At 41.8% G+C, this 12,614-nt stretch overlaps 1 protein-coding gene across 2 annotated transcripts in view; it reads left to right on the forward strand.

Annotated features, from left to right (window-relative positions):
• The window catches only part of RARS2 (arginyl-tRNA synthetase 2, mitochondrial), an 86,821-nt gene that overhangs the window by 4,523 nt on the left and 69,684 nt on the right, over window positions 1–12,614 (forward strand). The window contains exons 2-4 of one of the 2 annotated variants that reach the window (XM_019520370.1): window positions 1,646–1,719; window positions 5,193–5,298; window positions 10,541–10,624. In XM_019520370.1, the coding sequence (XP_019375915.1) occupies window positions 1,646–1,719; window positions 5,193–5,298; window positions 10,541–10,624 (264 nt within the window). Of the gene's footprint in view, window positions 1–1,645; window positions 1,720–5,192; window positions 5,299–10,540; window positions 10,625–12,614 lie in introns of those variants that run through there. The other variant, XM_019520371.1, reaches the window with a different exon arrangement.

Below are 12,614 nucleotides of genomic sequence, written 5' to 3' on the forward strand. Positions count from 1 at the left end.
GGGCCAGCAGGGGAGATCATGCTCAGGGACAATCAGCATGGGTTCATCAAAGGCAGGTCCTGCCTGACCAACCTGATTGCCTTTTATGACCAAGTAACTAAATCCTTGGATGATGGTGTCGCCGTGGACGTAGCCTTTCTAGACTTTAAGAAGGCCTTTGACACTGTTTCTCACCCCATTCTCATCAGTAAATTAGGTGACTGTGGCATTAATGCCTACACAGTTGGATGGGTAAAAAATTGGCTGATAGGGCACACCTAGAGAGTAGTGGTGGACAGATCATACTCAACCTGGTGAGATGTGAGCAGTGGGCTACCCCAGGGCTTGGTTCTTGGGCCCGCACTGTTTAACATCTTCATCAGTGACTTGGACGAGGGGGTTGAAAGCATGTTGTCTAAGTTTGCTGATGACACTAAGTTAATGTGGGGTGAGGTGGACACACTTGAAGGGAGAGAGAGGCTGCAACTAGATTTAGACAGACTACAAAAGTGGGCAGATGAGAATAGGATGTGGTTCAACGTAGATAAATGCAGGGTGCTGCACCTTGGGGGAAGGAATCCACAGCATACATAGAAGCTGGGGAGTTCCCCTCTTGAAAGCACAGAGGCGGAAAGGGATCTTGGAGTCATTATTGGGGAATATTTGGCGCACCGCAAATATTTGAAACCGCGAATGCCAAACCCGCAAATAGCAAGGGTTTCCTGTACTATCTTATGGCGGACTTAATTAGTTTCCTGTACCCTAATACTGCACACATGTAGACTGTGCACTCTCTGTGGACTATGGGCCACATCCCTCACAGGTCCATCCCCCTTTACCCTCTGATTCCATCCCCCTGCTGTCTGGGGCCCCTTCCCAAGCAGGTTCAACCCCCTAGCTATGTGGAATCTGCCACTTCCCCTACTGCATGGGGCCCATGGGCAGCATCCAGAGTGCACATTACTCAGCATGACTCCTGCCACATGGAGTTGGTCCCAGAGTTGTGTGCAGGAAGTAGAAGCTGGAAGGGGCAAAGGGATCCTGGAGACCTGGACTGCAGCGGCAGGAATGGTAAGAGAAGTGGTGGCCAAGTGAGAGCCAAAAAGCTGCATCCAGCCTATGGGCCTCCAGTTGGACAGCCCTGACTGAGACCATGGGTCTGCCTCATCATGGGCACTGAAAATCGTTAGGGAAAGCAAACACAATTCCCACTTTGTGCTTGGCATCTAAATAAGCCTTGTGAATAGAAGGCATTGTTGTTTGCAGGTACGTTTGCAATTAGTTTAGTATTATGTTTCATATTATTGTTTGGTATTATGTTGTGTCTTCATTCAATTTTAAAATGTTAGATGGTACAGTGGAACAATTCAGCTTCACATTAGATGATAGCCTTCTGCAATCTTCCTTCTTTTATCTACAAATAAAAGAGCTCATGTGCTAGGGTCTAGAGCTGCATATATTGATTAGAACAGCTCTCTCCAAAGTTCTCTTTGTGTTGTGTTATTGGCTGTGTTTTTAAGATCTATTTTTAAAATATGGATTACAATTAACTGTAATTAACGCGCATTCTGGATGAGAATAAGTTTATAAAAATATACACTATGTCCAAACAGAGATCTTTACCGCCCTCTTTCTTATTCTGTTTTGCTCTTTATTTCAAATCTAGCTTTCAAGAATTTTGGACCTGCCACCAGAAAATTTGATAAAGTCAATATCTGCAGTTCCTGTCTCCAAAAACCGGTAGTGTTGACATTTCATGTTCTGATGAGTTGAATTGATTTTAATGTGCTTGTGGGACTTAGCAATATAGGTTCTCCATGAGGTTTTAGGGGAACATAAATACAGAAAAAAACAAATGGTATAATTAATGTGCAGGATATCATTGCTGTCTATACTGGTCCATTTTTGAGCAAAACATAAATCTAATTAAATCACTGTTTGTTTATTGAAAATAATCATTTTTTCTCTCAAAACAGATTTCTTCTGATATTAATATCAGTACACTGAAAATAAATATTCTGCTCCCTCATCTGAAATGCAAATGATAACAATCTGAAAGGAAAATGCCTGGAAACAAAAATTTAATTAATTTTCCAATTTTTTTTCCTTGTCCTGCTTGAAAGATGCAAAGAGTGAATACTACTAACATTGTTAGGCAAATGGGATTTTAGTAGAATAAATGTTAATATAAGGTGTTATGCTATTGCATTAACTATAAAGATGACTGTAACTATTAGAGCAAAAGTATATCAAAGCAGATTAGATTCTTCTGCACTAAGACATCTTTTGAATAGTATAAACTTGCAAAGATTCTTAACTTCTTTTTAAAATATTCTCTTAATCCTGGAAGTGCCTGATGTTAGTGATAGAAATGGGTGGTCTCAGTGAAGTCAATGAGACTATCCATGCTTAAAATTAAGCACACACTTAAGTGTTTTGATAGTCAAATCCATCAAACAGAATTAGGCCCCAGATATAAAGAACATCACCAAAATGAGGCTGCTACTGAGTAGAGCAAGGTAAAGGACCAACATGTGTGATGCACAACACTGTGAGGGATGTGGAGTCTACCACCATTTCTTTAACCAATAATCAAGACATCAAGGCCACAGTTAGCCAGTTTAGCCAAGAGGTGATCGTGGGATACCAGATTGAAGACTTTTTTGAAGTCAAGGTATACAATGTCGATCTCTTCCCCCTTGTCCAGGTGATAAGTCACCTGGTCATAAAAGGAAATGAGGTTGGTCAAGCAAGGCCTACCTGTGACAAACCCATGCTGGGTATCCCTCAGGATATTGCCTTCAGCTAGTCTGTTAAGGATGGCCTCCTTGATAATCTTTTCCAAAACGTTCCCCAGGATAGAGGTCCGGCTGATGGGCCTGTAGTTAGCTGGATCTACTTTCCTCCCTTTCCTGAAGATAGGCACGACATTGGCCCTCTTCCAGTCATCAGGCACTTCACCAGAGTGCCAAGAACTCTCAAAGATCTGTGCCAGGGGCTGAGCTATGATGCTCACCAGCTCCCTGAGTAGCCTTGGGTGTAACCCATCAGGGCCGGCTGACTTGAATGTATCCAGCCTATCGAGGTGTTCCTTCACGAGGTCAGCTTCAATGGAGGGCAAGGAATCTGCCTCACCGGGGCCTCTCTGACCTATAGTGGGCAGGGCCGTCCCATGGGGCTGATGAAAAACTGACGCAAAGTACCCATTTAGCAAGTTCACTTTTTCCTGGGCGTCAGTTGTCTGTTGCCCCATCTGGTTTACTGGGGTCCAATGTTGCCCTTGCTTTTCCTTTGGCTCCCCACATATCTAAAAAAGGACTTTTTATTGTCCTTGGTATTTGTAGCTAGCTGGAGTTCCATCACAGCCTTCACTTTCCTGATTTGCTATCTGCAAGTCCGGACTAAAGCAGAGTATTCCTCCTTGGTGGCGGTTCCAATCCTCCATCCTGGACATCACCACAATCCACTGACTGGGGAACTGGCTCTGTGGTAGGACCCAGAGGGTAGTGGTCGACGGGAGTCAATCATCTCAGTGCACTGTGACCAGTGGGGTCCCACAAGGCTCTGTCTTAGGGCTTACTGTTTAACATCTTCATCAATGATGTGGACATTCGTGTCAGAAGCGGACTGGCCAAGTTCACCGATGACACCAAACTCTGGGGTAAAGCATCCACACCTGAGGACAGGAGGGTGGTCCAGGCAGATCTGGACAGACTCGTGAAATGGGCGGACGAGAACCTGATGGTGTTCAACACTGAAAAATGCAAGGTTCTCCACCTTGGGAGGAAAAACTTGCACCACGCTTATAGGCTCGGAAGCGCTACACTGGTTAGCACTACAGATGAAAGGGACTTGGGGGTCATGGTTGACCACAAGATGAACATGAGCCTTCAGTGTGATGCTGCGGCTAGTAAAGTGAGCAAAATGCTGGCTTGCATCCATAGGCGCTTCTCATGCAGATCCCAGGATGTCATTCTTCCGCTGTACTCGGCCTTGGTGAGGCCTGGAGTACTACGTCCAGTTTTGGGCTCCGCAATTCAAAAAGGATGTGGAGAAGCTTGAGAGGGTGCAGAGGAGAGCCACGCGCATGTTCAGAGGTCAGGAAAACAGACCTTCTGATGAGAGGCTGAGAGCAATGGGGCTATTCAGCCTGGAAAAGCGCAGGCTCAGGGGTGATCTGATGGCCACCTATAAGTTTATCAGGGGTGCTCATCAGGATCTAGGGGAACGACTGTTCACCAGAGCCCCCCAAGGGATGACAAGATCGAACCGTCACAAACTCCACTGTGACCGGTTCAGGCTGGACATAAGAAAGAGCTTCTTCACTGTCCGGGCCCCCAAGGTTTGGAACAGACTGCCACCTGAAGTGATTCAAGCACCCACTTCGAATGCCTTCAAAACACATTTGGATGCTTATCTTGCTGGGATCCTATGATCCCTGCTGACTTCCTGCCCCTGGGGCAGGGGGCTGGACTCTGATCCTCCAGGGTCCCTTCTAGCCCAAATGTCTATGAAATCTATGAAAGACAATTTCACTATATTCTAGCAGTTTTCAGTCTTTGCTTTCCAATAGCTTCTCTGTGTGAGGTGATTAAAAATACTGTTAATACAACTACAGTTTTCAAACTAAAGTGTGTTTCCTCAAGTGAGGTTGACTGTCTCAGATGCAATGTATTAATTATACACTTCTGAAATACTGCTGACTGATTAGGTAAAGCCTTTAAAGGTCACTGGAAATTGTAGACATTTTGAAAAGGTTTAGGAAAGGATTATGTTTGCATACGTTGTGTGGCTAAAGCATTGAATTTATTTTTAGCTTGTGTCCTTTTAGTCATCATACCTTGTTTGATTTTGCGTTTTTTCTTTTTAAAGTGAACAGAAGTTGCTCGCTTTGCACTCATGTAAGGGACACACCATGGTCAGAGTTGACAGCTGAATTAATAAGTGTTTATTGAAGAAATACAGAACCTGTTACAAGTTCCATCATCACTCTTAGGGAACTATGATCTGTTGTCATGGTTTTTCTCCCCCCAAAGGATAGTGGGAACAGGCTATGACAGGAAAAACAAATTTTGACACTTGTTGGTTTGACCTGAAGACTTTGAGTAGTACCAAAATGTAATTATTCCACCCTAAGTGAAATCTCTATTATGTAGTAAGCTTCCATAGCAGTTCAACATATTTTCCCAATCTCTTTCTCTTTCTCTCTTCAGGCAGGTTGCTGATTTCCAGCTCTTTGTGGATTCTGTGACAGGGAACAGATCTAGTGGTCACTCAAAGGCAGATCTTCAGCTTCAAGCACAGAAGTTAGCAGAGAAGGTACCATGATACAATAAATGTATTTATTTGATACATTTGCAAGCTTATTAGACAAAAGAAGACATAATAGATGTCCTGGAGCAAATGGTCCTCAACTACAAGCAGCTCCTACTGATTCCATTGGGAGCTGCACCTATTCAAGTAGAGTAGAAAAATGCATTAAGCTATCTGACCTGGTTGCATATGACACCTTTTAGGAAACTAGAGAAGGAGGGTTGATGAGACATCTGTAAAATGGCCTCACCAATTTTTTAAAATCAAAATAACCTGAGAGCAGTTCTGGAGAGTAGACTTGAAGTAACATCTAAATGTTAGGTCCATTTTGGGTCCAGTACTATGTAATATTCTCCATATTGTAAAGGTGATGACCAATCTGTGGATGATACAAAGCCAAGAAGTATCAAATATACTTTGGAAAATGAGATTTTAATAAGGCTCTCCTGTTCACACTACTGTAGAAATTGGATTGTCATGAATAAAACCAGATGCACTGCAGAGAGAAACTAGTATGTGTAAAAAGAAATAATCAAATGGACAAATAGAAAGCTATGAGGAAATAAAATAGAGAAGGATATGATTGTAGTTCCAGGTTCAGTACATTGTAAGTGCAGTTTTTAAAAAAAAAACATAGATTACATACATACATACATAAAAACAAGCATACAGTGCAGCGATACTAAGAGAAATATCACATCTAAAACACGAAATGATTCAGTGCTGGTTTGGGCTGGTACTGTATTTTATTTTGACAGTACATTTCCAATAGATCAGAGAGAGCTTAGAAGGAAACAAGTTAAAAAGAAAGATTGGCAAGTGAGATTTTTGAGGGAAAGTATGAGAGAGGCAAGATGACTGCAGAAAGATAACTGGAACAGATCCTGAGCTGTGGCCAGGTGGTGCTTTGTACAGCTCAAAGGTGACAAAATAAGGGCCTATTGACTTTTTTGACTTGTGCTGGCTGCTAGTGGCTCTAAGGGGCCATTCTGGAGACTGGGGATTTGTGGTGAATAAAGGAGCCTTTTCCATCCCCCTATACTGGCAATCACCAAAGTCATGATATGAAAGCCACTATCATTATATGCAACCCAAGAATACCCCATATGTAGAGAGAATTCTTCCTTAGTCAGATAAACAGGTTTTAAGGCAGCTTGAAAGAGTACCTAAACCAAATTATCTGTTTAAGGATGTCAGTAAAACATCTGTATACCCCATAAAAGATAGGATTCAAATTGCAACTGAGCACAGATGCAAATTCTGTGAAACCAACAAGCTGTTAGATTAAGGGATTAGATAAAATGGGTGGGTGGTCTCTAGTGTGTATGCACAAATGTAAAATATTTAAAAGCAAAAATACACAAAATGAAGCATGTTAACAATGAATGAGGATATTGATACAACAGTATTATGGAAATGTGATGATGGTAAAAAAAAAATGTATTGTTATACCTGCATGCAAACTAGGCAAAAAAGGCATATTGACTAAAGAGATGGAGTGGCACTGAATCTAAATGATCTCATAGATGATTGCAAGCTGATCTTACAATAGAGAGAACTGCAGAGTTAAGCATACAGATATAACTTCCAAGCTGAAATAATTTAGCTATTAGTAGGGCTGTAGTTGTGGCCTCCAAATCAAGAGCAAGGAATGGTCTCATTTATCTCTTGGGTTCCTTTGGACGTGCTAACAAAGAGGTGGGTAAGGGAGAGGCACCTGACAAAATTTACTGCAGTTTCTAAAAGTAAGTTGTGTTATGCACTTGAAGCTGCTAAAGAAGCTGAGTAATTATGGGTTGAAACAGGTTAAGTAATCCTGGGGTGTGAGGCAAAGTACAGTATTATCACAGATCAGCAGCTGACTAGGAGATAAACCAAATGTAAGATTAAATGTGGTGTTTTCCGGTTGTATATTAGGACCTTTATCAAGTTATTAATGTTCTGGAAAGAGGGGTGAGTAGTGAGAGTAAAATGGCAAATGACAAAAGTTATTTCAGTTTAGCCGGGACTTGAGATAACTGTGAAGAACTTCACCTAGGTTGTTTAAACTTTAGAACTATCTGAATGGGCACTATGATGGCTAATAAAACCCAGCACCAGTAAATAGCACAATGTCAATAAATGTATATTAATGCTTTTATGGGAGGATATTTAAACTGTTTGCATGGTCCTAACTATATAAACTCAGGAAATGGATATGGGTGTCATTTTGGACAATTCAACAGATGCCTCTGCTCAGTGTGTCACTGCAGTCAAGAAATGCTAATACTGCCCAAGTAACATAATGGTGGATAAGAAGAATTATTATTATTTTTAAAACTTCATCAGTTTGTGTTTTAATTACTGAAAAATCCTTTTCCCTGGCTGTGACAGATGACATCTCGCCCTGCTTATATCCATTCAGAATGTTGCTGCAAAGATTATTTTCCTAGTTTACCACTTTGACCAAAGGGAGTCAGTTCTCCCTTTATATCCCTTCACTGGTTCCCGCTTTGTTGCAACTAATATAAGCTATTTTTCAATTTCAGGCACCATCACAGCGTATCTCTGCTCAGTCTGTCATTTCTAATTAAATGTTGAGATGTCAAGTTGCCCCTCCTCTTATCTCGTGTTCCCAAACTTCACCCATTTGATAAATTTTTCAGAAAAGCACCTTTGTTCTTTTTCACATGCTTGGAAGAAACTCCCCATAAATCTCTGTAGAGTTGCTGCATCATTTCTCTTTTCACCTCTTTCCTTAAAACTCTTATCAGTGTGGTGCTGGCAAAAAGATAGACAGTGGTTAGGATTCTGAGCCCCACTGCACATTCTTTCTTGTGCTCCCTTGTCTGTCTGTATACATTTGTCTCTCTTTCTTATCCTTAGTTTGTAAGCTCTTTGGTACAAACACTTTGTTCTTTGAATGGCAGCTAGCATAGAGGGGCCCTGCTCCTAGGCACTATGAAAGTAAAGCTGCTGAGTAACCTCATCTGGGTTACTGTGTGGAATACCAGTCCCACTGCCCTAAAAAAAAATATTACAGAACTAGAGGTAGCTTGAAGAAGAGTAATGAGAATGATCAGAGGCCTGACAAAATGCTCACATAGAAAGAGAGTGAAAGGATAAATATTGCTTATCTTTGAAAAGATAAGGATGAGGTGGGGCATGATAAAGTTAAGGAATGCCTAGAGAAAGTAGATCAGAAATTTCCATCAGTCAGAGATACCAGACCAGTGAGCAGGCCAGCAAATGGGAGTTCAAGTGGGACTGGTAGGGGAGGAGAGCAGCAGCAGCTGCCAGGTGCTCCCATCTGCTTCTTGCAGTGGAGTTCTCAGTGTGAGAAGCTTTGCAGCACTGCTCTCTCTGCTCAGCTGCTAGGCCCTAGGACAGGGGCAAGCAATTATTTTGGGCAGAGGGCTACTTACTGAGTTTCGGCAAGCCATTGAGGGCCGCATGACAGGCAGCCCAGGGCAGATTAATATTAATTTTCTAATTTTTTTAGTGGCCCCGCGGGCCGGATAGAATGGCCTGGTGGGCCGCATCCAGCCCCTCGGGCTGCATTTTGCCCTCCCCTGCCCTAGGAGCTGAGTACAAGGAGCAGTGCTGTCCTTTGCCATTTTTCATTTGCCCCCTCCGCTTCTTAGCTGAGCGGCAGGGGTCCAGGCTCAGGGAGGGTCTTCCTGTGGTACTGGGTCAAAGCTTTGCCCAGTCTAGACAGGTGCAGGGAGTCTTTCCCTGCTGCTGTCCTCCCTCTGGGATTCGAAGGAGTGAAGCAGGCTCTGCTCCCTTCACCTTCCCTAGACCAGGACCACCCTGGTGTTGGAAGGCATGGACAGCAGGGAGAGGGTGCAGCTGCAGAAGGGTTTCAACATGTGCAGCACAGTCAGCAGAAACGGCTCTTGCTGGGGCACAGGCAGCTCCATCAGCAGCAGAAGTGGAAGCCCCGTCACCATGAGCAGAACTCGGGTTCCGACCATGGTAATGGGGCTTCCCATGGTGGCAGCCAGCACACTGGTGACATCTAGGTGCTGGCACCCCCAGAACCTCGACAGGCAAACCCTGCCACTGTAGCCAAAATGTCAGCTCTGGCTGTGGTGGTGGACCTTTCTGCTGCAGCAGCCAGCAGCCTGGTTTTTGCTGGGGGGGAGGCAGCTCCAGATCCCCTGAGCTGGGTCTTTTGTCCTAGCTCTGGCCACAGTGGCAGGCCTTCTGCCAGTGAAGTCGCGCAGTGATTCTCTCTTCAGAGTCCTGACTGCTGCCATAAGTAGCCCCACCACTATGGGCAAAGCTGGGGCAAAATTTGCAGTGGGTACTGACCTATGTCAGTGGGCTGGATCCAGCCCACAGGTCATGTTTGACACACCTGCTATAAGAGAGATGATTGATTGCCATTACAAAAATGGGAATGTTCTACAGCTTTACTATTTTTTAACCAAGATTTTTCAGAACATGGTGCCTCTAATAAGCTTTAAAGTTTTAAATGTGAAACACCCTGAAGTGATCTGAGCTAAACATCCTTTACTGTTGATATGACTCATAAACTTTATCACTATATTTGTTTTTTAGTGTGTTAAGTGTGGACTTATGCACAACATTTTTATAGATTCATGATGTGATTTATCACCATATTTCTACTTGATTATATTAATTCTAGGGGTAGGGATAATGCTTTTATAATACTTGGCCCTATTTTATTATTACATTTGCATTTCTGTTCTTTTTGTTTAAATTTATATTATGTTTTTATGTCTGTTATGTCATTTTCGGGAGCACAGCTTTCAGCCAGAATCCGTAGTAATAATAAATTGAATTGAATGTGAAACATCCAGGAACCAGTGACCCTAACACATGCTTCAGGTTGAACAGAGAGCTGATGTTTATAAAAATCAGGTCAATTATTTAAGAACATAAGTAAAGATTTTGGATCCCACCTTTGGGCTCCTAGTTTTTTTCCGAGACGCTGGTAACTAATATTGATTTTTGTTACGCGCATCTCTCTACTGTTGTCGAGATCAAACACTGCTTTCAGTTAAATTTATAAAAAATGACTAGATTACAGAAAGAAACAGGTATCATATGTAAGGCTCAGCTAGATGCTTATTAACGATGGGTTGGAAATAATAAACTAATCTCTCACTTCTTACAAGGAGGGTGGATTAAATGGCCCACTGAAATATTTCACACCAGTATAAATATTCATATAATTTAATGAAGACAGTGTTCCAATTCATTTGTTTCTATGGGTTTTGTTTGTTTGCTTGTTTTTTAGCTAAACTGTGATACAGTAGTGAGTGAAATCAGCATCGGTTCAGGCACAGTGAACTTCAAAATAAACAGAGAATTATTAGCAAAGGTAAGTACTCTTAATTTTTGCACATATGAATGCAATGGCAACACAAGTCAGTACAGAAATAAAAACCAACTACTTTGTGTTAGATATTCAAAAAGTTATCATTGGTTTTTCATATGTTCCCCTCTAAGGATCCTGGTCATTCTGTTGTTACATAAGAATTTAGAATCAGGTTCACAAGGGTCTGTCTGAAAAATATAAGGAAACAATTTTTCTTACACTATTTGATTGTACCAAGTCTTCTTTCCCCTACCTCTTCATGGTTCTGACTTGGTATGTGCATTAGGTTCAGGTTCCAAAATGCATCAGACAAAAACTTAATCTTGAGTCAAGCTGTCAAAGAGCCTTGCTTTGGAGAGTCTGTTGTAAAAAATAAAATAGTAACTTTCTGATCTTTTATGTTGTATTATAACTTAGTTTGCATCAAAATAGGAAGGTCTCTTCTCAAAGTCTCTTGGCTAATTGGAACAGACCGTTTAAATGTTAAACCAGTAATTTAGTGATAAGGTGGCTGCTTGCCCCAAGGCAGGGGTTGGAAACCTAGGGTCCATGGGCTGGATCCAGCTTGAGGAGCCTTTGGATCCATTCCATGGACCTGTAGCTTTGGTGGCAGTCAAGTACCAGGCTCCACCAGAGGGGAGAGCTCTCTCTGTACAGCGCCACGGTTGGGCAGCAAGGAAAAGGGGCGAGCCAGATGGTTTCTAGTGCCTGCCTGTCTCGCAGCCCCGCTGGAGAACATTGCCAACCTCTGCCCCAAGGGATATACCCCAATTTTGGGGACCTTGTTCACAACTTTCTTTGAAAGGCGAGTGCATCATCTGTGGGTGGCTAATGTTTTTAGACCCAAATGTTTTTTTGTGATGCTTAAAGTTGGGCGGGGGGAAGCTTTGCAAAGCTGGTTGCTCAGCTAATTTATGGAGCTAGGTGCATCACATTGTTTTTCTGAAAGTCTTAACTGGAGATTAATCCATGTTTTTGACACATGAAATTGCTATATTGGAAAAACTGATTGCCCCTCTCTGGGGAAAATCATGATTATTTTCTATATTGGCAAAACCCAAGAAGGTGCTCTTTCCTGTAAGGACTTTTATTAATAATTTAGACTTATAGTCTTCTTTTGTTTATAAAATAAATTAAATATACACTCTGTAGCTTAATTCCTCTGTACACTTCTGTTTGACTAGTTACTATACTTCTTTCCCTGCAAATATCAAAATAGTTAGAAGCCCCATAAAAATTACTTTAATTTCAAATTGAATATGTATAATTCATCTCAACAGTATGTAAATTCATTGAGAATAGTGTGCTTATTTAAAACATTTAGTGTCCTAGGTTCTGATTTTATTAATGGCCAAATTATCAAACCAGAAATTCTCTTTCTGCTTAGCATTTTTATTCCAGCAAAACTAACTGCCTAACCTGAGGGTGAATTTTGCTAGCATAAGGGTAGAATTAGGGCCTGATCACACATCATTAAAATCCCTGATGGAGAGAAGAGTAGAATAGAGAAAATCAGGGCACCATTTCTCCTCTAGCCAGTAAGGAGAAAAATGAGACTGCAGACCTATTGTATTTTTGTTTGTTGATTTTTTTCTCATGGTTTGTACTCCAATATTACAGTATTCCACGCCAGTATGAAAATATAAAAAAAGATTTCTGTAGAATAGCAATTCTGCTTGTTCCTTACACTTGCAGTCTTTACCTAATATAACAGAATCCCTGCCTTCTGCCTGAAAAGACTTTTTCATTTGCAAAAATCTTACTTGATATGGTCAGGGTCCATATACTCCTCAGCAATTCTTCCCTATGGCTGCAGACCCCAATATGATACATTCTGAGGTACATTGAAATCTCTGACAGATGGAAACATATCCAAATATTTTTTATTAAATTAATACAATATGTATTTATAATAGGGTCCATACAGTATTTTCGGTCTCATAGATTGAATTCAATAAAAAGCTCAATATTTGATTCCCCCCCCCCCCCCCGG

The sequence above is a fragment of the Gavialis gangeticus genome, unplaced genomic scaffold (genome assembly GCF_001723915.1).
Source record: "Gavialis gangeticus isolate Ggan-Ray unplaced genomic scaffold, GavGan_comp1, whole genome shotgun sequence".
Lineage (NCBI taxonomy): Eukaryota > Metazoa > Chordata > Crocodylia > Gavialidae > Gavialis > Gavialis gangeticus.